This window comes from Musca vetustissima, unplaced genomic scaffold (genome assembly GCF_032173495.1).
Source record: "Musca vetustissima isolate MV318-11 ecotype Yass unplaced genomic scaffold, APGP_CSIRO_Mvet_v1 utg42572, whole genome shotgun sequence".
NCBI lineage: Eukaryota > Metazoa > Arthropoda > Insecta > Diptera > Muscidae > Musca > Musca vetustissima.
In genome coordinates this window covers 44,914-72,787 of record NW_026888761.1, presented here as the reverse complement: position 1 = coordinate 72,787, position 27,874 = coordinate 44,914, and the positions used below count along the sequence as shown (strand labels likewise).

At 33.1% G+C, this 27,874-nt stretch overlaps 2 protein-coding genes across 2 annotated transcripts in view; both read right to left on the bottom strand.

The window, feature by feature from the left end:
- Positions 1–21,910, bottom strand: part of LOC133336593 (furin-like protease 2) — a gene marked incomplete at its 3' end in the record, with an annotated part of 57,334 nt that extends 35,424 nt beyond the window's left edge. Inside the window, exons 1-2 of the mRNA XM_061544874.1 lie at positions 21,349–21,910; positions 20,582–21,210 (exon numbers count right to left, since the gene is read on the bottom strand). Of these exons, the coding sequence (XP_061400858.1) occupies positions 20,582–21,210; positions 21,349–21,910 (1,191 nt within the window). The remainder of the gene's footprint in view (positions 1–20,581; positions 21,211–21,348) is intronic.
- A 561-nt stretch (positions 21,911–22,471) lies between these two features.
- The window catches only part of LOC133336592 (uncharacterized), a 31,444-nt gene continuing 26,041 nt past the window's right edge, over positions 22,472–27,874 (bottom strand). The window contains exon 2 of the mRNA XM_061544872.1: positions 22,472–22,488. Within this exon, the coding sequence (XP_061400856.1) occupies positions 22,472–22,488 (17 nt within the window). The remainder of the gene's footprint in view (positions 22,489–27,874) is intronic.

The window sequence follows — 27,874 nt, the reverse complement described above, 5'->3', positions numbered from 1 at the left end:
ACAAGGCGTGGATTTTTTAAGAAATATTTTTTTTAAACAAGGCGTGAATTTTTTAAGAAATATTTTTTTTAAACAAGGCGTGGATTTTTTAAGAATTTTTTTTTTTAAACAAGGCGTGGATTTTTAAGAAATATTTGTTTAAACAAGGCGTGGATTTTTTAAGAAATATTTTTTTTTAAACAAGGCGTGGATTTTTTAAGAAATATTTTTCAATATTCCAGGCGTGGATTTTTTAAGAAATATTTTTCAATATTCCAGGCGTGGATTTTTTAAGAAATATTTTTCAATATTCCAGGCGTGGATTTTTTAAGAAATATTTTTTTTAAACAAGGCGTGGATTTTTTAAGAAATATTTTTTTTTAAACAAGGCGTGGATTTTTTAAGAAATATTTTTTTTAAAGAAGGCGTGGATTTTTTAAGAAATATTTTTTTAAACAAGGCGTGGATTTTTTAAGAAATATTTTTTTAAACAAGGCGTGGATTTTTTAAGAAATATTTTTTAAGGACCATCACAAAGTGTGGATTTTTTAAAGAATAGTTTTGAAAATAACCAACACAAAGATTTTTTAAATATATTTCTTCAAGGACCATCAATAGGCCAAACAATGTTTTTCAAGGACCATCAATAGGCCTGGATTTTTTAAATTATATTTTTTCGAAGGAACATCAATAAGCCAAACAATGTTTTTCAAGGACCATCAATAGGATTTTTTAAATAATATATTTTCGAAGGACCATCAGTAGGCCAAACAATGTTTTTCAAGGACCATCAATAGGCGTGGATTTTTTAAATAATATTTTTTCGAAGGACCATCAATAGGCCAACCAATTTCAAGGACCATAAATAAGCCAAACAGCGTTTTTCAAGGACCATCAATAGGCGTGGATTTTTTAAATAATAATTTTTCAAGGACCACCAATAGGCCAAAAATGCTTTTCAAGGATCACCGTGGATTTTTTAAAGAATGTTTACAAAGACTATCGATAGCCGTGGATTTTTTAAAGAATGTTTTCAAGGGCTATCGATCGCCGTAGATTTTTTACTGAATGTTTTCAAGGACTATCTATAGCCCTGAATTTGTTAATAGTCGTGGATTTTGATAGCCGTGGATTTGTTAAAAAATGTTTTCCAGTACTATTGACAGCCGTGGATTTAAAAAAAAAATCCAGGACTATTGACAGCCGTGGATTTTTTAAAGAATGGTTTCAAGGACTATCGTAAACCCTTATTATCTAATACCCTGTTTCTGTAGCTTTTTTGGCTTCTAGGAAATCAAGTTTTGTGTTGAACTTTAATTAAAAAAATAAATTCAATCATGTTTTCAATACGAATGTACAGCCAAGAAAATGTCCAAAGTGGAAGTAGATTTTTTTTGAGAAAAAAATACTCGATTCCGACTCCACAATAGGGCTAAAATATATTTTTATTTTCCAAAGCACCTCATGATTTTGTTATTTTTGTGGTCGTCAATATAGAGGGTGATCGAAATCTCGTGTGAGTCATGTCTTGCCGTCACATTTTTTCGTGTTAGAAAGATTAGTTTAAAAATTGGTCAACTTTATTTAAAACATTTACGTTCTGTGAAAAATGTGTGTCACTAACTCCCCATCTGCCTTAATATGTATGTAAATATGCAGAATTTCTGCATTTGGGACGAAGAGCAAAAAAAAAAAAAAAAATAATAAATTAATAATTAAAAACTGCCACGTAATTCAGAACATTGGAGAACTATCAGCGGTTAATATTTAAAACAACAAATTTCCAAGAAATTTCTTTCAAATGGTAATATAAATTTTCCAATCTATTTGAATTATATGAAGAGTGAAGCTCGAGATCAAGCTTTACAATAAATAAAACTATTGATTCCATTTCCTTTCGAAATAATCCTTTTCTAATAAAAATAGGTTGCCTAATAAAAACCCCTCGTAAAAATTTCAAATGCTAAATGTGTACACAGCGGAACACAAATATGTCAAGCATATAAACACATAGGCACTACACTCGCACTAACACACATATATATATATATATATATATATATGCACAATAAACAAATATGAATTATATACATATATTATTACATATATACATATTTCTATATAAATGTTTATATAAAATTCAACAAAATATCCATACATATATACACATGAATATGTAAGTAAGTGCACATCATAATGTGAATGGTATTCAGAAGCAAAAAAAAAAAAAAATGGCAGCAAACAACAAAGACACCAAGTGTTTATGCATATAAATATGCAACACTTCCGAAACATTAATCTACCAAAGATGGTAAGCAAGCAAAAAAAGTAACAGTAGCAACAACAAAATGCTTATTTTGTAGCATATTTTTCCCCCAAATGAACTTTGGTGAACTGTTGTGTGTGTGTGTTTGTCTTTAGAAACCTCTATGCTCAGATGCATAAACATATATACAGACGTGCACACATGCCTAACTACCATATATTGTTTTGTATGCATTTCCCAAGTTGAATGACAATTTTTGATATATCCGGCCGGAGAGCTCACAAACTTATGTAAACAGAAAACACATTCACTCACTCATACACACATACACAGCCATACAAGCAGTTGGTAATTGCAGAGTATAATTCAAAAAAATATTTCACATTTTTTTGTTTTTGGAAAATTTGAATTAAACACATGCTTTAATACATAAATATACATATTTACAAACAGCATGTTTTCACATATATGTAAGTTTGTAGGTATGTCTTTGGGAAATATGTTGGTAACCTGTCTGTCTGCTAAGTGCCGTTGTAAGTGAGTGTTCATGTTTGAGCGACTGAGTGTTAAATAAAGCTCACCAAGTGGCAACGTAGAAGAAGAATAATGAAAAATGTTCTAATAACAATGCCACATAAATGCAAACATACACAACTAAACACACATACATAAATATCCATAACAAACAATCAAATATGTGTGAAAATATGTTCACTATCTGGCATTGGAAGTTAGTAGTGATTGTGAACGAAAGGCGGAGAAATGAGAAATAAAATGGCAGAGGGAGAGCTGGGACACCTAGGGAATCAGTGCATTAGGAGTGCACACACACACACGCATAGTGTTTAACATGCATAATATTTAATTACATTTCCGTTACACACACAATTACAACTAGAATTTAGATTCTAATTCTTGTCGGTGTTGCTGTTGTAAACCCCAACTTATATTAGTCGTTTCATACATTTTTTTGTTGTTGCTGTTGTTTTCACCAACAGCCTATATATCTCTATGTTCGTCTGCTTCTGGGAAAACTTAAAATGTACAAAATTACTCACATACATATGCTAAAGAAAAATATGCAAGAAGGAGCAACTGACTCTACTACTATTTGAAATGCAGTGACAATGTTGCCTGCGAGCAATGTCCTTGCAAAACAAAATTTTTATATGTGTTGAGTAGTAGTGTAGTAGGTGTACAGATGTACATGTGTGTGTGTGCGTGCATATTTATTTTGATGATGCCTTCTAATAAATATTTGCCAAAATTCTCTAGAGTTGAGTAGAAATTTCCGGTTAGTATTCATTTTTTTCGAATGTCTGCCTATTGCACTACTCTTAGGTAGATATTTTTCTAAGTCTTGAACTAGTTTATCGTTTTTTTGTTTTTGGTGCCTTATATGTTAAAGTTGTGTCAATGAAGTAAACCTCCGGAAAAGTAGGTTAGGGAGATTTAGAGGAAGAAAGGATATTATGCAGTAGACAATTTTGTAAAGAATATTCAATTGTCTGGAGGTTTTTTTATATGAACATAAAACAATTTGTGTGGATTGTACTGTTGGGTTCACATAGGAAAACAATAAACTCAATAGAAAATACTGAATTGAGTTTGCATATTTAATCATTGTAACGAGCTCTTAGGATTGATTGTTTCTCTTAAGAAATAGTACTGAGATCATAACGCAAATTAATTTTTTGATGAAAATTCTGAAGTTCGTAATCATCAAAAAATCAAAAGCAGGTAAGTGAAGTATTATAATCAGAAGGTTATGACCATATGATATCCTACACAACCTTCACTTAATTAAATTTTTAATAAAACGAGACATGTTTTAAGTATCTTTCATATCATACTTTAATAGAATTGGTTTCAGAACAGAGGTCAACCCTCCTTCTTACATACACTGGCAACTTTTCCAAATGCACCTGTATTTGCATAGAATAATTGGTTGTTGAGTTTTTTCTACCTCGCTACTCTTTTTGGCTTCTTCTTCTCCGATCCTCGCCTTCCCGATCTTGAAGTAGACAGCGTTTGACACGTAGTGGGCTTTGCCTTTAGTCTTGGCCAGACTTGCCATTGAAGACCTGTCCAAGCCTACCACAAGGAGGGTCCCGTCTTTGTTCTCCTCTCTGTGGAAGACTTCCCATTTCTTCACCAGCAGTGACTTGTTTTGCAGACCAAAGACTTCAAGCATGTCCTCTGTCGTGAAGTCGCTGCCCCAACCTCTGACGAAGACCGTAGCTTTTTGTAGGTGGGGAATGTCTCTCTTCCTCACAAGCTTTAATTTGATTGCCTCGTCCGTGGGGGCAATACTTGCCACTAAATTCTTGAGGACCTCAATTCATTCAGATCGATTTTTAGCTCCTGGACTATATTACGACTGCTGCATCTTTAACATCAAAAATTCCTGAAAGGAATCTAAGAAACCAAAATTGCACATAATTGGCTGTTACAGTATCGGAACCACACACAACATTCACAATTGTAGCCTTTTGACTTGGATTTCTATTTTCCCAACCTTGATACTTATAAAAAATCTACGACTGTTATCGACCTTGATACTTTTAAAAAATCTATGCCTGTTATTGACCTTGATACTTTTAAAAAATCTACGCCTGCTTTCGACCTTCATACTTTAAAAAAAATCCACGCCTGTTTTCGATCTTGATAATTTTAAAAAATCTACGCCTATTTTCGACCTTGATACTTTTAAAAATCGACCTTGACACTTTCAAAAAAATCTACGCCTGTTTTCGACCTTGATACTTTTAAAAAATCTATGCCTGTTTTCGACCTTAATAATTTTAAAAACCTACGCCTTGAAAAAATTATTCTTTAAAAATCCACGCCTATTTTCGGATTTGAAAAAAATATTCTTTAAAAATCCACGCCTATTTTCGGATTTGAAAAAAATATTCTTTAAAACATCCACGCCTGTTTCCGGCCTAGAAAAATTATTCTTTAAAAAATCCACTCCTGTTTTCGACCTTGAAAAAAATATTCATTAAAAAATCAAAGCCTTCTATTGGTCCTTGAAGAAGTATTCTTTAAAAAATCCAAGCCTTCTGTTGTTCCTTGAAAATATATTATTTAAAAAAATTCACTCATTGAATTTGCATTACTTAAATTTTGGACTAAGTAGTCTAGCGATGTCCGTATGTAGGCTACAACTAAACATTTTGAACAAACCATGTCAATACCAAATCTATATGTATATATACGACTACAACAAGGAACATAACCAAAATGTTCATGTTAAAGGATGTTCTTGTTTTCATTGATGTTTGTTAAATAAGTAAACAGACAGACAAACTTGGCCATTCTTTTCACTGCTGTTGAATCCTACGGCTACGGCAGCCATAACAGAACAGCTCACGATGCCTATTGGTTGTGTTGAGCATTCAAACACACTCTAGGTGTCTTATCGACACATAGTATATACGAGTGTGTATATATACATATGTGTATGTGTGTGTGTTTGTTACAATTGTACTGTCAACAATCATATTTGCATGGTAGATAGATTGTATGCCTGTTGCAGTATATGTATGTATTTCAGTGAGTTCCCTTGCATTTCTTCTCTCCGTGTATGTGTGTGTGTGTGTTTGTTAGTATGTGTATATCTAAATGTTACCCATTTTATGTTCACAACAATATGAAGTGGCTGCAGACATACTACGGCCATGTATCCTTTAAAACAATGCTTATGTTTGTTTGCCAACAACAGCAGCAACAACTACAGGCACACATACATACGTACGTAGTATGTGTTTTTGTTGTTGGTACAAGTATTACAATTGCTTTGTAAACTTGTTTAGTTGTTGTTCTGTTTCCTGAACTAAAAATTCATTCCCCACATATGCATAGATCTGAACCTAACTGCAAGTAAGAAAGGCCAAGAGAGAGATCACTTTGGATTTTGAGACGAGACGAAAGAGTGAGATAAGCATAAGGAAATAATATAAACTATGAACTAACACACACTAAAAGCATAGATCAACGGATATATAAGATTTGCCTACGTCTTATGATGTTGGCATTGTTAGGAGTTGGGAAATGTGTCAGTGTGTGTTCAAGTTTGTATGTCTTATTTTGATATTGCCCTAAATTTACTATCATTGTCAAAAGTGTTGTCGGTCCGTTTAAAGTTTGAGTGTCTATATAATATGTTCCATATGTAAAAATTCTCCCCTTTTAAAAGGCCAGAGGCGGCTACTGACTATGGGAGTAAGTGTGAGTGTGTGTGTGTTTGAAGTGTCTGAGGTCATAATATTTTGTAGTTGTGTTTGTATTTTTCATCTGCCCTGAAAGTGGTTTTATTTCCGATTGGATTTTGCAAATCTTATTTTTAAATGATTTTTAGTTCGGATGAAAGATAAGGATAATAATTTGAATAGAATGGAGAACATCGATTTTAATTAGATGTTGGATATTATAAACATATATCAAAATTATAAGGGGCGTAAAATCGTGGATTTAAAAAAAATGTTTCTTTAAGGATTAACACAGGCGTGGAGTTTTTAAAGAATATTTTTTGAAGGGACAACTGCAAGCGTGGATTTGTCAAAGAATATTCCTTGAAGGAATATTTGTAGGTATGTCTTTGGGAAATATGTTGGTAACCTGTCTGTCTGCTAAGTGCCGTTGTAAGTGAGTGTTCATGTTTGAGCGACTGAGTGTTAAATAAAGCTCACCAAGTGGCAACGTAGAAAAAGAATAATGAAAAATGTTCTAATAACAATGCCACATAAATGCAAACATACACAAGTAAACACACACATATATAAATATCCATAAAAAGCAATCAAATATGTGTGAAAATATGTTCACTATCTGGCACTGGAAGTTAGTAGGGAGGACGAAGAAATGAGAAATAAAATGATAGAGGGAGAGCTGGGACACCTAGGGAATCAGTGCATTAGGAGTGCACACACACACGCATAGTGTTTAACATGCATAATATTTAATTACATTTCCGTTACACACACAATTACAACTAGAATTTAGATTCTAATTCTTGTCGGTGTTGCTGTTGTTGTAAACCCCAACTCATATTACTCGTTTCATAAATTTTTTGTTGTTGCTGTTATTTTCATCAACAGCCTATATATCTCCATGTTCGTCTGCTTCTGGGAAAACTTAAAATGTACGAAATTACTCACATACATATACTAAGGAAAAATATGCAAGAAGGAGCAACTGACTCTACTACTATTTGAAATGCAGTGACAATGTTGCCTGCAAGCAATGTCCTTGCAAAACAAAATTTTTATATGTGTTGAGTAGTAGTAGTGTAGTAGGTGTACAGATGTACATGTGTGTGTGTGTGCGTGCATATTTATTTTGATGATGCCTTCTAATAAATATTTGCCAAAATTCTCTAAAGTTGAGTAGGAAATATCCGGTTAGTATTCAATATTTTCGAATGTCTGCCTATTGCACTACTCTTAGGTAGATATTTTTCTAAGTCTTGAACTAGTTTATCGTTTTTTGTTTTTGTTGCTTTTGTTGTTAAAGTTGTGTCAATGAAGTAAACCTCCGGAAAAGTAGGTTACGGATCTTTGGGGGAAGAAGAAGAGATACAGTAGACAATTTTGTAAAGAATATTCAATTGTCTGGAGGTTTTTTTATATGAACATAAAACAATTTGTGTGGATTGTACTGTTGGGTTCACATAGGAAAACAATAAACTCAATAGAAAATACTGAATTGAGTTTGCATATTTAATCATTGTAACGAGCTCTTAGGATTGATTGTTTCTCTTAAGAAATAGTACTGAGATCATAACGCAAATTAATTTTTTGATGAAAATTCTGAAGTTCGTAATCATCAAAAAATCAAAAGCAGGTAAGTGAAGTATTATAATCAGAAGGTTATGACCATATGATATCCTACACAACCTTCACTTAATTAAATTTTTAATAAAACGAGACATGTTTTAAGTATCTTTCATATCATACTTTAATAGAATTGGTTTCAGAACAGAGGTCAACCCTCCTTCTTACATACACTGGCAACTTTTCCAAATGCACCTGTATTTGCATAGAATAATTGGTTGTTGGGTTTTTCTCCCTCGCTACTCTTTATGGCTTCTTCTTCTCCGATCCTCGCCTTCCCGATCTTGAAGTAGACAGCGTTTGACACGTAGTGGGCTTTGCCTTTAGTCTTGGCCAGACTTGCCATTGAAGACCTGTCCAAGCCTACCACAAGGAGGGTCCCGTCTTTGTTCTCCTCTCTGTGGAAGACTTCCCATTTCTTCACCAGCAGTGACTTGTTTTGCAGACCAAAGACTTCAAGCATGTCCTCTGTCGTGAAGTCGCTGCCCCAACCTCTGACGAAGACCGTAGCTTTTTGTAGGTGGGGAATGTCTCTCTTCCTCACAAGCTTTAATTTGATTGCCTCGTCCGTGGGGGCAATACTTGCCACTAAATTCTTGAGGACCTCAATTCATTCAGATCGATTTTTAGCTCCTGGACTATATTACGACTGCTGCATCTTTAACATCAAAAATTCCTGAAAGGAATCTAAGAAACCAAAATTGCACATAATTGGCTGTTACAGTATCGGAACCACACACAACATTCACAATTGTAGCCTTTTGACTTGGATTTCTATTTTCCCAACCTTGATACTTATAAAAAATCTACGACTGTTATCGACCTTGATACTTTTAAAAAATCTATGCCTGTTATTGACCTTGATACTTTTAAAAAATCTACGCCTGCTTTCGACCTTCATACTTTAAAAAAAATCCACGCCTGTTTTCGATCTTGATAATTTTAAAAAATCTACGCCTATTTTCGACCTTGATACTTTTAAAAATCGACCTTGACACTTTCAAAAAAATCTACGCCTGTTTTCGACCTTGATACTTTTAAAAAATCTATGCCTGTTTTCGACCTTAATAATTTTAAAAACTTACGCCTTGAAAAAATTATTCTTTAAAAATCCACGCCTATTTTCGGATTTGAAAAAAATATTCTTTAAAAATCCACGCCTATTTTCGGATTTGAAAAAAATATTCTTTAAAACATCCACGTCCTGTTTCCGGCCTAGAAAAATTATTCTTTAAAAAATCCACTCCTGTTTTCGACCTTGAAAAAAATATTCATTAAAAAATCAAAGCCTTCTATTGGTCCTTGAAGAAGTATTCTTTAAAAAATCCAAGCCTTCTGTTGTTCCTTGAAAATATATTATTTAAAAAAATTCACTCATTGAATTTGCATTACTTAAATTTTGGACTAAGTAGTCTAGCGATGTCCGTATGTAGGCTACAACTAAACATTTTGAACAAACCATGTCAATACCAAATCTATATGTATATATACGACTACAACAAGGAACATAACCAAAATGTTCATGTTAAAGGATGTTCTTGTTTTCATTGATGTTTGTTAAATAAGTAAACAGACAGACAAACTTGGCCATTCTTTTCACTGCTGTTGAATCCTACGGCTACGGCAGCCATAACAGAACAGCTCACGATGCCTATTGGTTGTGTTGAGCATTCAAACACACTCTAGGTGTCTTATCGACACATAGTATATACGAGTGTGTATATATACATATGTGTATGTGTGTGTGTTTGTTACAATTGTACTGTCAACAATCATATTTGCATGGTAGATAGATTGTATGCCTGTTGCAGTATATGTATGTATTTCAGTGAGTTCCCTTGCATTTCTTCTCTCCGTGTATGTGTGTGTGTGTGTTTGTTAGTATGTGTATATCTAAATGTTACCCATTTTATGTTCACAACAATATGAAGTGGCTGCAGACATACTACGGCCATGTATCCTTTAAAACAATGCTTATGTTTGTTTGCCAACAACAGCAGCAACAACTACAGGCACACATACATACGTACGTAGTATGTGTTTTTGTTGTTGGTACAAGTATTACAATTGCTTTGTAAACTTGTTTAGTTGTTGTTCTGTTTCCTGAACTAAAAATTCATTCCCCACATATGCATAGATCTGAACCTAACTGCAAGTAAGAAAGGCCAAGAGAGAGATCACTTTGGATTTTGAGACGAGACGAAAGAGTGAGATAAGCATAAGGAAATAATATAAACTATGAACTAACACACACTAAAAGCATAGATCAACGGATATATAAGATTTGCCTACGTCTTATGATGTTGGCATTGTTAGGAGTTGGGAAATGTGTCAGTGTGTGTTCAAGTTTGTATGTCTTATTTTGATATTGCCCTAAATTTACTATCATTGTCAAAAGTGTTGTCGGTCCGTTTAAAGTTTGAGTGTCTATATAATATGTTCCATATGTAAAAATTCTCCCCTTTTAAAAGGCCAGCGGCGGCTACTGACTGTGGGAGTAAGTGTGTGTGTGTTTGAAGTGTCTGAGGTCATAATATTTTGTAGTTGTGTTTGTATTTTTCATCTGCCCTGAAAGTGGTTTTATTTCCGATTGGATTTTGCAAATCTTATTTTTAAATGATTTTTAGTTCGGATGAAAGATAAGGATAATAATTTGAATAGAATGGAGAACATCGATTTTAATTAGATGTTGGATATTATAAACATATATCAAAATTATAAGGGGCGTAAAATCGTGGATTTAAAAAAAATGTTTCTTTAAGGATTAACACAGGCGTGGAGTTTTTAAAGAATATTTTTTGAAGGGACAACTGCAAGCGTGGATTTGTCAAAGAATATTCCTTGAAGGGACAACTACAAGCGTAGATTTGTCAAAGAATATTTTTTGAAGGGACAACAACAAGCGTGGATTTGTCAAAGAATATTCCTTGAAGGGAAGCGTAGATTTGTCAAAGAATATCTTTGAAGGACTCACGACAAGCATGGATTTGTCAACGATTTTTTTAAGGACCACCACAAAATAATTTTTTTCAAGGTCCAACACAAGGCGTAGATTTTTTAAGGAATATTTTCTCAAAGGCAAAAAGAAGAATATTTTTTCAAAATCTTAAAGATGTTTTTTCAAGGTCCACAATAAAGTTGTATTTTTAAAGATTTATTTTGCAAGGTCTACAATAGAGTTGGATTTTTAAAGAATATTTTTTTTGAAGGTCTACAATAGAGTTGGATTTTTAACCGATATTTTTAGGTCAATATCCTTTATATTATTAATAATATTTGGGTCAGTTTTAATTTTTGTTATACTGCTCTCTACCACCTCATCGAAAATTTGTCTGTCTCAAATTTTTTTAATTAATTGAGATGGCAGAATATATTACACATTTCAACTTAATAATATTAATTGAAAATTGATTCTATATTAATCATTTACACAATTCCGACAAGAACAAGAACAAAACCACTTCATATATACTATTAATGTTTCATTGAATTTATTTTTAATTGCTTGAAATGAACAATTATAAAAAAACAAACATGGAAAATAAACTATTAAACAAAACCAAAAAGGATTCGCCATATGAAAACATATTATTGCATCAACGATTTTTTTTTGGAATGCAGCCCATGGGAGAATTTTGTACATAAAATATAAATGAAAGACAAATATTTTCTCTACACTTTTTTTTCAAGTATTTATGTGATATTTCAAAACAAAGTAAAAAAAGTCAACTGATATACCAAAACAAAATAAAAATAGTTAAACAAAAAATGTTATATTAATCAAGGTGAAATATTATTCTATAGATAATAAATAAAAAACCATGTTATATAAATGGTTCCCAGGGGTGTGGGAAAAAATGTGAACAAAATGAAATGCAAATATTTTCAGGTAATTTTTATATGAGAAACAAATAAATGGAAAAATGCATCAATATAAGTTAATATTATCATGGGTAAAATAATTCGGGTTTTTTCAGCTATTCCTGGAACAAAAAATGCTTAATGTTTTTATTTCTTTAGAGAGAAATAATGAGAATGTTGCTGGAAGTCAGCTAGGAATATATATATATATATATATATATATATATATATATATACATATATTTAAATCTAAGCCTTGTATGGTCTTTGAAAAAAAAATATATTAAAAAATAATTACGCCTATCTACGCCTTGTTCGGTCTTTGAAAAAAAAAGAATCAATTAAAAACCAGTATGGAGAGCTCTTTGAAAAAAATTAATTAAAAACCAGTAGGGAAAGTTCAAAAGTCAAAATTAAATGTGCTATCTAGTTAAATATTTGAACCAATTGAAAAACCCAAACACATACCATTCTGAAATCAATGAAAAAGTTGCATGCAAAAAGGACAGACTTGGATTCCTTGGTGTATCATTTGTATGAAATCGAGTCAAATTATATATTATAAACACATGGACCCAATTGAGTAGCAGTTGTATAAACCATTTGTCTTTTGTATTCACTATATTCAATTTAATACCCTCTGCCAAATTTCGTGTAACCACTATTTACATAAAATCGAACAAAAATATATATAATACCTATATCAAACTCTGAACCGATTTCAACAAACCCTATTACGCATTATTTTTTCCCCCAATAGCATTCGCTATGCAAAATTTTACTCAATCAGACAAATACTGGGAGTTTGGTGTATAATTCACAAAAAAAAAAAAAAAAAAAAAAAAAAAAATCGGACGAAACTATATATAGGAGCTATATGTAAATCTTAACCGATTTTAAAAAAACTTTGCAGACATCAATCTGAATGTAATTCAGTACTCTGTGCAGAATTTTGTCCCAATCGGACAAATGGTGAGAGTTTGGTGCATCATTCACATAGAATCGGACGAAACTTTATATGGGAGCTATATCTAAATCTGAACCCATTTTGACAAAACTTCGCAGATGTTGGGAGTTTGGTGCGTCATTCACAAAAAATCGAACGAAACTATATATGGGAGCTGTATCTAAATCTGAACCGATTTTAACAATACTTCGCAGACATCAGTCTGGACCTAATGCAGTACTCTGTGCAACATTTTGTCTCAATTGGACAAATATTGTGAGTTTGGTGCATCATTCACATAAAATCGGACGAAACTATATATGGGAGCTATATCTAAATCTGAACCGATTTTAACAATACTTCGCTGACATCAGTCTGAATCTAATTCAGTACTCTGTCCAAAATTTTGTCCCAATCGGACAAATATTGGCAGTTTGGTGTACCATTCACCAACAAATTGGACGAAACTATATATGGGAGCTATATCTAAATCTGAACCGATTTTAACAAAACTTCGCAGACATCAGTCTGGATCTTATTCAGTACTCTGTGCAAAATTTTGTCCAAATCGGAAAAATATTGGGAGTTTGGTGCATCATTCACCAAAAAATCGGACGAAAGCATATATGGGAGCTATATCTAAATCTAAACCGATTTTAACAAAACTTCGCAGACATCAGTCTAGACCTAATTCGGAACTCTGTGCAACATTTTTTCGGACGAAACTATATATGGGAGCTATATCTTAATCTGAACCGATTTTCTCCAAATTTCAATAGGGTTCGTCTCCGGGCCAAATAATTGACTGTGCCAAATTTCATCCAAATCGGATGATAAATGCGACCTGTACTTTGTTAACAAAAATACATGGACGGACGGACATGCGTATATCGACTCAGAAAGTGATTCTATGCATATTCTCAGAAGCAACCATGGGTCTATCTCGATTCCTTTTGCCTGTTACAAACATATGCACAAAGACATAATACCCTGTACCACAGTGTGGTGAAGGGTACACAAATTACGCCAATCTACTCCTTGTATGGTCTTCGAAAAAAAATTATTTGAAAAAAATTATTTAAAATAACTACGCCTTGTATGGTCGTTGAAAAAAAAAATTATTTGAAAAAAATGATTTAAAAAAACTACGCCTTGTATGGTCGTTGAAAAAAAAAATTATTTGAAAAAAATGATTTAAAAAAACTACGCCTTGTATGGTCGTTGAAAAAAAATTATTTGAAAAAAGTTATTTAAAAAATCTACGCCTTGTATGGTCGTTGAAAAAAGTTATTTAAAAAATCTACGCCTTGTATGGTCGTTGAAAAAAGTTATTTAAAAAATCTACGCCTTGTATGGTCGTTGAAAAAAGTTATTTAAAAAATCTACGCCTTGTATGGTCGTTGAAAAAAGTTATTTAAAAAATCTACGCCTTGTATGGTCGTTGAAAAAAGTTATTTAAAAAATCTACGCCTTGTATGGTCGTTGAAAAAAGTTATTTAAAAAATCTACGCCTTGTATGGTCGTTGAAAAAAGTTATATAAAAAATCTACGTCTTGTATGGTCTTTGAAAAAAAAATGATTAAAAAAACTACGCCTTGTATGGTCGTTGAAAATAGTTATTTAAAAAATCTACGCCTTGTATGGTCTTAAAAAAAACTGATTGAAAAAATCTACGCCTTGTATGGTCTTAAAAAAACTGATTGAAAAAATCTACGCCTTGTATGGTCTTTGAAAAAAAAAAATGATTTAAAAAAAAACTACGACTTGTGTGGTCGTTGAAAAAAGTTATTTAAAAAATCTACGCCTTGTATGGTTTTTGAAAAAAATTATTTAAAAAAAACTACGCCTTGTGTGGTCGTTGAAAAAAGTTATTTAAAAAATCTACGCCTTGTATGGTCTTTGAAAAAAATTATTTAAAAAAACTACGCCTTGTATGACCTTTGAAAAAAAATTATTTAAAAAATCTACGCCTTGTATGGTCCTAATAAAATATTTATCTCTACACTTTAATAACATCCTGTTTAATACTACTTATACATATGAATCGTTTCCTACCACAATATGTTTATTTATATATTAAACACACTCATATTTCATGTGGCCTACATTCAGGGATTTCCATTTAAGTATTATTAATTGCATATTTCGGGGTGTTACAAATTATTGTAATTTACCACACGTAACTATAGCATTTATTTAAACCCCATCCAACACAATTAACAAATTAGCTTTTCGCCTCCAAATTATTTTTTCATTTCCACGAATAACAAATTAGCTTTTCGCTTCCAAATTATTTTTTCATTTCCACGAACTAATAATAGTAATGTACTTTCTGAAATGGATACTGGACAAAGGTGTGAACATATTATAATTTTCGTGGTAATTTGACATGACGACTAAGTATACATAATAAAAAATTAATTTATTAAAGTAATATAAATTAAAAATAATCTCATATTTAATTTAGAATTTTTCTCGGAATATAGACAAACAAACATTGGTCTATTTTGGTACGGCTTTTGAAATGGCTTATTTATAAAGGGTAACTCTTCCCAAGTATAGAAAATAGTTTTCCCCATTGGAGAAAATTAAGACTAAGCAACATGAATTTTGTTTTAGCTTTATCATCCTTGATTATATCGTATCCTATTGTTATACAACATTAACCATATAAATGCCAATCTGTCGGAATTTTCCCATGGGTGTGGATATTTCGTGTGATGGCGGGGGCCAAATAATTTATATAAATTCATTCATTGGTCATTTACTTGATGATAAAAGCAATAAAATTAATATGAATAGGATTTTTTGTTTTCCTTTCATATGGTAAAGCAGTATGCGTGAAGGTCATTGAATTGCAGAGGGTAGAGGCGAGCTATATTGTTCATAAAGTAAACAAACTGAAAACATATGTATGTTTGTTTCTATAAATATCAAACTCTTGAAATTATGCTGTGTTGTTATTAAATCCTATATAGATTTTCATTGGAAGAAAACAAAGGAAGGACATTCAAATGGTTTACGATTAATAAAAATATACTATATAAGGCGGTGGCAATTCATTCGCGATGTACTTACGATGTCGTCATAAACCGAAAATAAGCAAATATTTTTATGATAAACATTTTGTAGGTCTTTTGCTGCCATACAATCAGCTATTATATATTGTTTGTACTATAAGCTACTTGTTTTTGCCTTTACGCATTTCTTTTTAATGCTCAAAAGCCTAAAGGCATGCTATTAAATTCGTGGACATATACATACATATACACACTCAAACAAACATAGATACATCAATATCAGTCATTGTTTTCATGATTCATTTGCTACTTAGGCAAATGTTTCCAGTACATTTAGGCCCATAAAAAGTTTTAATCCACAATAAATATTTACTTAATTTTTGGCAATATGTCATTCAGCAAAAACGAAAGCAAAAAACCCCTGTCGTGTCTGTACAAAATTAGCAAAATACATAGATGTTTATAGTATTTGTGGAAATAGTAAAAAAATAACCGGAGTCAATATCATAAAAAATATGGAACCTATGAAAATTAAACCAGTTAAATCTACTATTATAAAAAATACTGCAACAACAATTTTTTTGAGGACTACACACGACGTAGTCAGTCGTATTGAGCTGCAGCGACTACGGTGGCTAGGCCATGTTGTGCGGATGAATGAGAATGCCCCAGCTCAAAAGGCTTAAAAACGAGCCTACTGATGGTTCCCGTAGAAGGGGAAGGCCAGGAATTATATGGAAAGAACAAGTAGAAAGCAACATCTTGGAACGTGGTTTTCCAAATTGGTGGATTTGCGCACAAGACCGACGCGCTTGGAAATCTTTTTTAAGCTCGGCTTATGGAACAACCGTTCTGTAACAAGCCAGCTAAGTAAGTACACAAGAATTAGATTAAACCAGTAAGGAAAGTAGTAAAGTCGGACGGGGTCGACTATATGATAACCTTCACCACTTTGGGTATATTCTACATATGTATCCTAACAGACGTCGCCTTTTTGAATGAACATTGGCATGAAATTGGACGAACTAAAATATGTGATCTTTATCTATATCTAAACCGACTAACATCAATCCCTACGCATGTCATTGTGCAACCTATGCTAAATTTTGTAAATCAATTTAAAGCAAACTTGACACACGCCATTGGGTATGCTGCACGGTTTAAAATTTAATCTCAATCAGACATCCATTGATTACTTCGTATAATTAAAATCGAACGAAAATATATATAGGAGGTGAATGTAAATTTTCACGAAGCTTTGCACACATCATTCTAGACTTAATTCAGTACCCCAGACCAAAATTCATGCAAATCGAATGATATATAGGGACTTTTGTGCATCAATTACATTAAATCGGACGAAAATATATAGGGGAGCTACAGGGTTACCCATATTCGATGGACCCATCTGGCAACGCCATAACTTTTGACAGAGATGGCACATCGCTTAACGACATACCGCGTTTGAAGCGTCAGTCCAAGCAGATTTTTACCATCAACCAATACATGACACGCGAGCGCTCTGAAATAGTTTAAATTTACATTCAACAGAAGAAGTCAATTGCGAAAACTCTAAGAGCACCATTAAGCGTTTATACGAAAAAATTTCGACTGGTAAGGCTCTTTCCAATCCGAAGATGCAATATAAAAGTCGACCAAGGCGATCGGCCGAGAATATCGCTGCCGTACGAGCCAGTGTTGAAAGGTCCCCAAGAACATCCCAAAAACGCCATTCTCAGCCGTTGGGCATGGCTCGGTCCACTTTACAACGGATTACTCGCATTGATTTGCATTTGCTCCCGTACAAAATTCAATTGACGCAGAATGTTGCCTGCGAACAAGCTCGTCGATAGGAATGGGCCCAAAGAGTCATCGAAATGGCCGAAGATGACGAGCAATTTTGGAATAAAATTATCATGTCCGATGAAGCCCATTTCACATTGAATGGGACCGTAAATAAGCAAAATTGCCGTATTTACGCCACAGAAAATCCTCAGGAGATTCAAGAAGTGCCTCTTCAAGACGAAAAAGTCACAGTTTGGTGCGACGTTAGTGCGAAAACGGTCATTGGGCCGTTTTTCTTCCAAAATGAAAATGGCCATGCTGTTATCATCAATCAGGAGCGTTACCGCGACATGATGACCAATTCTGTGATGCCAATTATTCGTCGAAAGCGTATGAAGCAGTTCTGGTTTCAACAAGACGGCGCTCCACCGCACACAAGTCGCATAACTATCGATTTTCTGAGGAATTTGTTTCCGGGCCGTTTTATGTCGAAAAGTGGTGATTTGGACTGGCCACCGCTTTCACCCGATTTGACGCCGCCTGACTTCTTTTTGTGGGGATATTTGAAGTCAAAGGTTTACGTTAAGAAGCCAAGGACCGTAGAAGAGCTAAATAACAACATTCGTGAAGAAATAGCCGCTATTCCGCCCGAAATGTTGGCAAAAAACCATGGAAAATGCAGCAAAAAGGGCACAATACGTCATCAACGCCAGAGGCGGCCATTTGAGAGATATAATATTCAAAAATGTATGTAAACAAATCTACTTGGAACAAATTAAATGATTAACATTGCCAAATTTTTATTTTGTTCTTTGATTTAAAAAAAAAAACATGGGTCCGTCGAATATGGGCAACCCCGTATCATCAAATCAGAATAAATTCGTGCAAATCTATCTATACGAATTTTATGTCTGGGGTACTGAATTAAGTCTAGAATGATGTGTGCAAAGCTTCGTGAAAATCGGTTCAGATTTACATACACCTCCTATATATATATATATATATTCGTCCGATTTTAAGTAAACCAAGGGACTTTTGTGCATCAATTGAAGTGAATCGGACGAAAATATATATGGGAGCTATATACAAATCTGAATCAATCTGAATTTCCACGAAACTTGGTACACATTATTCTAGACTTAATTTAGTACGCTATGCCAAAATTCGTGAAATTCAAAAGATTTGTAGGGACGTTGGTGCACCATTTACCTTAAATTGGGCGACACTATATGGGAGCTATATCTAAATCTGAACAGATTTTCATCAATTTCAATAGGGTTAGTCCTTGGGGCAAATATATGAGCTGTGCCAAATTTCATTCAAATCTGATTTTTTAAATATTTTTTTTTTTTTTTTGAGGAACATACAGGGCGTAGATTTTTTAAATAATTTTTTAAGGATCATACAGGGCGTAGAAAAAAAACACAACAAAACAAAAAACTGCACAATTATGTGTTAAAAATGCATTTTTATACAGGTGACGTATAATCGATGTCACTACTTATACGCCCTACGGGAAATATGTGCCATATGATCGATACCACTACTTATACGCAGCAATATATAGCGATTTTTGGTATTTTGACGATTATGTTTGTAATTTGATATTTTAAGGTATCTTCAGTAGAAAATGTTCCCACTGAGGATTCGAGGATGAGGACTTTTAGACAGTATTATGATATTATAAATTTGCACAATATTCTTATCAGATGTAGAGAAAGTGATGAATTTACCTTCAAAACCCATTAGCTTAGAAAAATGTGATCGTATAGTGTTAATGTAATGTTTTAGATTCATGTTAAGAACATAAAAAATTCAAATCACAGAATGGGTTAGGAAAAATGTAAGTAGTGTTATTCCGTCTTAAATTAGCAATTCCTTTAATTTCATTACGAATAAGTAACATTTACCAAAATTAAGCAATTTAAAAAATCATACCAAGTTATACCCATCATAAGAATACCAATCGTCATACCTCGACTAGCTGAATCGATAGACATAGACATGTTTGTCCGTCCGTCCGTCTGTCCATTATAATTTGTAAACATGATACAAGACACAGTTATGGACCAATCATCACGAAATGTGCCTGTAGGATGGATTTTGGCCAAAGAAGACCCCTAGAAGATCCGTTAATGACACCAACACTACGAAACTTTACACCAGGAAATTTTGAATAATATAAAAGTCTAAAATCACAAACTAGCTATTTGGTGTACGATTCAAATAGATTTGGCGTATGATTGGCGTCGTCACTTATACGTGCCAGTGTTGTTCAATATTGATTGATATTGATTATAGGTAATTTATTTTTGTAGCGTAGTTACACGTATCATTGTCCAGAAAGTGTTCAATATATGCCCATGCTTTTATATGGCCAATTTTTTAATAAGTATTTTGTTAATTTTCCAATCGAAGATAGTCGCCTTTTTATTAGTATATAAAATATACTTTTAAAAAGAACGTATTTATGTGTACAGCTCAAATTATTTAAATAGCTCTGCAAGCAGTATATAAGTTCCTATATTCTCAACATTACTTTAGACTATTAAAAACTGGAAAAAGGATAAACTTTGGCCTTATTTATATTAGATATATAAACAACAATTATATTATACTACACAAAATTAAGTCACGTCTAAAACCACAAATTTTCTATTTTGGGTATAACTCAAGTAAATGTGGCGTACGATTGGTACGTCACTGTGGTCGATTGATCGATTGCAAATAATTTTGTGGCGTATTAATAATGTCGTTAGTTATACGTATGATTGCAATAGATTTTTAAATTGGTATTTTTAAAAATTTCCATATATTATTTGATTTCCAATATATTTTATACATTTAAAAATAATTAATAAACAAATATTTTGCTTTCCAAACTTACCTGACCCATATTGGTAAAACCATATCTATTTGCAATTAGATCAGCCATTTCTGGTCCAGCGGGAATATGCACAGCAAATTCATTCGTATACATTGGTTGGCGGGGCAGACTGTGTGTACCGCGGAAACTATCTAACAAATCGTCATGAAATTGTAATAAATAATCATCAGCAGCAGGACTTGTGGAATTTTGATGGCCAGTGTGGTGCAGCTGTTGCTGACGTTGTTGCTCATTTTCATTATTGATTATTTGTGAGAAGGCATCGCTATAATCATTTAGGATTATCTTAACAGCCGAATTGGTAGCATTCATATCATTTGAGGTTATGTACAGGTCGTTGTCACTATTGTTGTTGTTGTGGCGACTGTTGCTGCTATTCTGGTAATTATTGCTACTATTTACATGTTGACTAATTGCTGTTGTTGCTCCTGCTAATGTCGTTGTTGCTGCTTTATTACCGGTGGTGGTTGAGGTGGCTGCATTGTTGTAGTTATTGTTGCTATTGGTCTTTACTAGTTTACCTTCATGGAAAGGCAATGCATTAGGTTGTTGCTGTTGTTGTGGGTGGTGTTGGTGCTGCAAATCCAGGCTTGGTACAGCCAATACGCTGGGCAATATAACTAACATCACTAGGAAATATTTACACAATTGTGTTAGTGTTGTTGTTGCTTTTGCTGTTGTTTGTTGTGGTCGATGCAAGTTGTGCATTTTGCCAAAATTGAATAGATTCCATATCACTGGTTTCGATGGGCTGCTGTTACGCTTACTCTGCTTACTGGTAGTTGGATATCGCCCCCGGGGTCTTTCGCGCCACTTTTGGGTTTGATGGATATATGATGTTGCTGCACTGACTGTGGCTGCTGCTGCTTCTGTATTCACTAGCAATTTCTTTTCTTCCGGGCAGGTATTACTGTGATACAATTTACGAGCAAATGTCGAAGCAGTGGCATCGTCATCATCAGCATTGCCATTGTGTAAAGAGTGGGAGGAGGTGGTGGATGATGCCTCATCACTACCCTCCGCTGTCATTGATGATGCTGACATGGCCCAACTCACAGTGGCAGAACGGGCTTGTCGTTTCAACGCCTGACTCTGTGATGATAGTTTGCCATTTTGAAAATTCACGTTCACATTTGTTGCTGTTGTCATTTTCTTTTCACATTGCCAAATGTGTGAGGGAAGAATTGCAGTGCCACAGCGGTTGGTGGCGGTGGTGGTGGCGATGATGTTGTTCGAAGTGGAAGTGACATTTTTGGTGTTGATTTCACATTGGGATGATATTGAATTGTCACATTCATCATCGTTGTTTGGATTATGATATAAATTCATAGTTGGATAGATTTCTGGGATAAGTTATGGTGAATGGTGTTATTTTTGTTGGATATTTGTCGACAAAGAAGAGAAAAATCCAAATAGAGAGGGGGTGTGTTTGTGCTTGGATGTGCTCTCACAAGACAAATAGAGAGTGCGAAACACGTTCCAGAAATATAAAACCAATTTTGCAATCACACCGAAAAAAAGTTGCTGCTGCTCCCTGATTGATTCTGCTCGAAAAGAAGAGGGTGTGAGGGGGGTTGGGTAGAGAAAATTAATTTTGAAGTTTTAATCAAATTTTAGAAAATTTTGATTAAATTGCATATGTATGGTAGATTTTGATGTTGTGGTTGGGATGGTTGTAGTTGTCGCTGATATAGTTTTAGATTTAGTTAAAAATGTTCTTAATGTTGCTACTGACATTGGCGACAACATGCGTACGAATTTCCAGTATATAAAGAAGAACAATTTTCCAAACAAAAATTATTTGATGAGGATATTGTTGTTGAATATGTATGGTGTTTAAAATGTATTGTTGTTGTTATTGATTTAAAATTTTGATTTTGTTGTTTCAATTTAAACGGTCATTTTTGCTGAAAAGAGAAAGGGGAATAGAATTATTATTAGATTTGTATTTTTTTGCCATATAAAAAAAAATATTTAAAACATATAAATAGAAAATATTAAATATTTTGTATAAATATCGTTCCTTTATGTAGAATTCAATGAAAACCAGTAAGGAAAGTTCAAAAGTCGAACAGGGCCGACTATATGATACCCTTCACCACTATGGGTACATGCAAGACATGTTAATATCTACAATATCTTGTTGATATAGAAATTTCGCATACATTAGTCGGGACCTAATTCGGTACTCTGTGCAAAATGTTGCTTCAATCGGAACAATATTGGGAGTTTGGTGCACAATTTACTTTAAATCGGACGAAACTATATATGGAAGCTATATCTAAATCTGACCCGATTTCAACAAAAATCTCGATTTGTTTGCCTGTTACAACCCCAAAATACCGCAAATTGGGGGTACCCTTATATGGGGGCTAAACGAAAAAATTGACCTATTTTTATGATTTATAGTGGAGAGATTTGTTACCTAATAAGAACTCGACGTACTAAATTGCAGTCAATTCGGTCGAAAAATGCGATCAAAACCCCAAAATACCAAAAATTTTGGGTACCGTTATATAGAGACTACCAGAAAAACTGGACCTATATTTATAATTTTTAGTGGAGTAATTTGGTACCCAATAAGAACCCAATGTTATAAAACGAGCTCAAGAACCACAAAATACCGAAAATTGGGGGTACCCTTATATGGGGACTATCAGAAAAAATAGACCTATATTTGTAATTTAATAAGGAGATTTGCTACCCAATAATAATCTCTGCGAATTCGGTCGAAAAATACGATCCCCCAAAAACCCCCAAAATACCGAAAATTGGGGGTACCCTTATATGGGGACTATCCGAAAAAATGGACCTATATTTATAATTTTTAGTGGAGTAATTTGGTACCCAATAAGAACCCAATGTACAAAATTTGAGAGAATTTAGTTATAAAACGAGCTCAAGAACCCCAAAATACCGAAAATTGGGGGTACCCATATATGGGGACTATCAGAAAAAATAGACCTATATTTATAATTTTTAGTGGGGAGATTTGCTACCCAATAAGAACTCAAAGTGCCAAATTTCAGCGAATTCAGTCAAAAAACGCGCTAAATACCCTCAAAATACCGAAAATTGGGGGGTACCCTTATATGGGAGCTATGCCTAAACGTGGACCGATTTTCTCCAATTTCATTCAAATCGGATCATAAATGCGACCTGTACTTTGTTAACAAAAATACATGGACAGACGGACGGACGGACCGGCGGACATGCATAAATCGATTCTTTTTGTCTGTTACAAACATATGCACAAAGACATAATACCCTGTACCACAGTGTGGTGAAGTGTATAATTAGCCATGTTTTTCAAATGCTGGATAAAACAACAAGAATTCTGAAAATACCTCCTGGCTGAAATTTTTAATATGAAGGCGCATGTTTAGAAATAGCCCACATATTATGGTACCGACAGATATAAGTTATTTTGAGGATACTGACCTTTTTTTCCGAACGAAGTAGCTGTAATTTGTAATTTCTGGTTTTCAAAGATAATGTTCATTGTAGTTCCATGTTGTAATATATTAAGTTAACAACCTGGCACAATTGCCCAGCTAATGCTCTAATGGCCATAATTAGGAATTTATTTTTGTATTTTTTCACTATAGGTCTATAAGTTTTTTCTGAAATATATGAAACTATTCATTTATTACACGGTGTCACAATTTTTTTACTGCTAACTCTAAACTGCAGGAAGAAAAATCTTTATATCTTTTTAGGCGGCTATTGCAGGCTATATTTTTGAGATTACATTTCTTCAGACAACTCGATTGAGGAATATTTTTGCATACACATCCGTCCGTCCTTATTTTTTTGAATTGTAAACTAAATACCACAAGGCGAGATATTTGTCCACAAAAAAATCACTCATAAATTTTAGGTCTTAAAACATGCCTGATGTCTGGCATTTAATAGTTTTGGGAGATACTCATACAAAATTGGTTCTTAAATAGGCGTTATTTTTAATATTGTATTCGAATTTAATTTTAAGTTTGAAGGGGCAATGTTATGTTATTGTGTGCTATATTCAACGGGTCCTCTAAGAACTTAAAATCAAATAAAGAAAAAATTCCCAAACACCTAGGTGAAATATATCATAAAATACCGCAATTTATTTCGCCGGTCCAATATTCATAAATAACTTAGGGTCATTTATTTTGGTATTACAAACGGTAATAAAAATCGTTGAATTGGTGTAATTATTTCCAGGATACTTTCTCCATATTTATATTAAAAATGCAATTGTTTTCATTTGTTACATTCGAAAAAATGTATTTTCAAAAATTTGAAGGGAAATATTAGATGGAATATTTAACAATTTTTGAATATAGGCATTTCCGGCAAAAGGTAAACCAAAGTCGAAGAATTTGTTTCTTTAATTGTGCTTAAATACGTGAAGTAACAGCAAAAAATACAAAGAAAGGCATTTGTCATTTTTTCTTCATAGCATAAATACCAATTTAAATACTATAAATGCAGGCACTGTAGAAATAAAAACTGCAAAATCAAAAAGGTCGCGTGAGTGACTGAGAAAAATCCTTCGCAAATAAAGGATATGCCAAATTTTGAAATTTTAAAAGTGCAATAATAAAGCTTCTCATATTTGTACATACATAAGAGAGCAGGTAAAAATAAAATTTCAAAATATTCACACAATTCGCATCGTTTTCCCATTATTAGCTATGATGTCTAAAGTCATGTATATTTGAAGCCGCGTGAGTGACCGCCCTTTTGTGCCTTTTATATAGAAAGATAAAAACCGGAGGCCCTCAATTTTGTTTACCACTGATTTTTTTACTCCTAAAGTTCTACAAAAAAGTATTAAGGGAACCTACCCCCATTCACGTTTTTTTATTTTTAAGATTTTAAATGGGATGGTAAATGAATACCAATGCTTGTTAAGGTTTATAACTTTGCACATATATATTAGAAGATTTAAAAAGAAAAAAAATAATAATAATTTACAAAAAATTGTGTTGTAGTTTTGTTGTTGTTTTTTGTGATTAAAGAAAAGTCCTTATTTTTGGTAGGGGGCATGATAACTCCTCACTGGAACATCGGAATCCGAAAATTCCAACGTGGTTAAAAAGAGTACATGTCTGGCTCTCGTATGAACTAGGATTATTGACTTCGCACAACAATTAACAAAATGGCGGAACTTTAAAACTGGAAAATCGCCTATTTTTGACCACAAACTAAGTTAAAAATAAGGAAGATCTTCGCCGAATGGCTTTATCCTAGTCTTTACTATAGCTATACACTCACAGAGAAACGTCCCGAAATTTGTAATCGATCGGATTATTAGTTTTTGAGTTATCGTGCCCGCCATTCGCAAAAACGCTTTTTGGAGAAAAATGCGTTTTAAGTTTGAGAAGCCCTCTTGCCGTCACTTGATGTAATAAATCGGCTATATCTTCAAAATTTGTTGAGATTTCCACTTGACAATTTATTGGGACATTCTTGAATTAGTGTAACTTCGAATTAAATCAAAATACAAAATTCCATTTTTTGAAACCGAGAATGAGTGGGGTCCCCTTAAGGGAGAATTGTTAAAAATGTAATTGTTTTTGATTTATTTAACATTTAAAGTTTGATTTGGCCTCTGAAAGTCGTGTACGTGACTGCGGAAGTGCCCATATACAAGTGATGGGGTCAATTTACTTTGTAACCATCCGATAGCAGTAAGAGCGCATTTCCATACTTTAGCTATGACTATTGCTTAAGTTACACATAAATTATCCATCTAATCATTCCTAAATTCGAGTTTTAGTTTTAGCACTTTAAGAATTCGTTTAACAACAAAAATTATTTTTTCCGTCTTTTTTTTTAATTTTCGGTATTTTTGGTTTTATCCCAAATTTTCCTATGTTTCATGCTATTGGATTGATTTTCTAAGTTTTTTTTTTACTTGTTCACAGATTTACCGACCCTAAATCTGTTTCCAAAACATATTACGTTATATAGCCCATGATGTTGAAGGGCTAAATATAAAAACAAAATTAATACCACATAACAATATTTTTCAAACCCGAACCTTTAAATATCTCAAAATGATTTTAAACCACTTTCAAAACAAACGACACATTTTAAGTTTAGAATTCTGTAACTTTATAAAACACAGCAAATCGCGCTTTGAAGGTTTTATCCATGTATTCCATTTGAAAATACTGACATTTTAAATCTGGCGAAAGCATTTTTAACACAAATGATATCACTTTTGTCATCGATTAAATTTTGAAAGTAATTTTTTGTTTAAATATTTTTCTCTTTTTATGTTTTGTATTTAAAAATATTACTATTTCATAATAAACGGTTTAACTACACAAACAATGGTTTTATAGTTTATCGAAAATTTCATGTTTTAAGAAACCTGTTTTCGGCTACAAAAGAAAACCGGGTGTCAATTTCAAAAATGAAAGCATTTTCATGTGTACGATTTGGTTTATAAATGTATACCCACGTACCAATAAAACGATGCGCTCAGAACATAGACAGTATAATTGTATAATTCTGATGATTCACAGACAAACACTTAGAAAATATACTGATTAATATTTATTTATTTTAAAATGATATGAAGGTAATTACTTTACTCATTCTTCTTTTAACACCTTTATAAACTAACCATTAAGGTTATGACATTTTTCACAACACAATATTTAAAAAAAATATATATTAGATCATAATTATATTTAATATTTTTAATATTATATTTACACAAATTCATTATATATTATAAAAATGCTTATTTCACTAACACACTTTAATTTTCGAATTTTCTCATTTTGCTCGACTAGGCTTAAAGCGACGTTCGCGATTATGGGTTGATTTTTATTAATTTTTCTTTTTTGTCACACAACCATAAAGTGTGTGAGAGTAATTCTCACTTTATCTCTCGCGATTACCTTCGTATGTGGTGATATATTTTGAACACGCGAAAACAACCGACGCGACAACCTTCTTCAACAACAGCATAGACGGAACTGAGGGGTGTTGATACACAGTACTAACTATGTGTTCTCTGGTTGAGCGTACGCTTACAGGGGTGTGTCGAACATGGGTTTACAGTTGTGTCAAAACTCTTTCGTTTTCTCTCAATGAGAAAATAAATATCCACCCCCAATATAATTGAAGCAATTAAAAAAACCATGGCCTTACACAATGTCGATAAAGTTAACGCAGATCAAGTTAATAGTTCCTGGTTGTGGGATAGATGGCGTTACTGGTATTAAATCCACGACAATGATTAAATATTAAAGTAACTTCGGGTAATGTGAACTATGCGTGTAATGT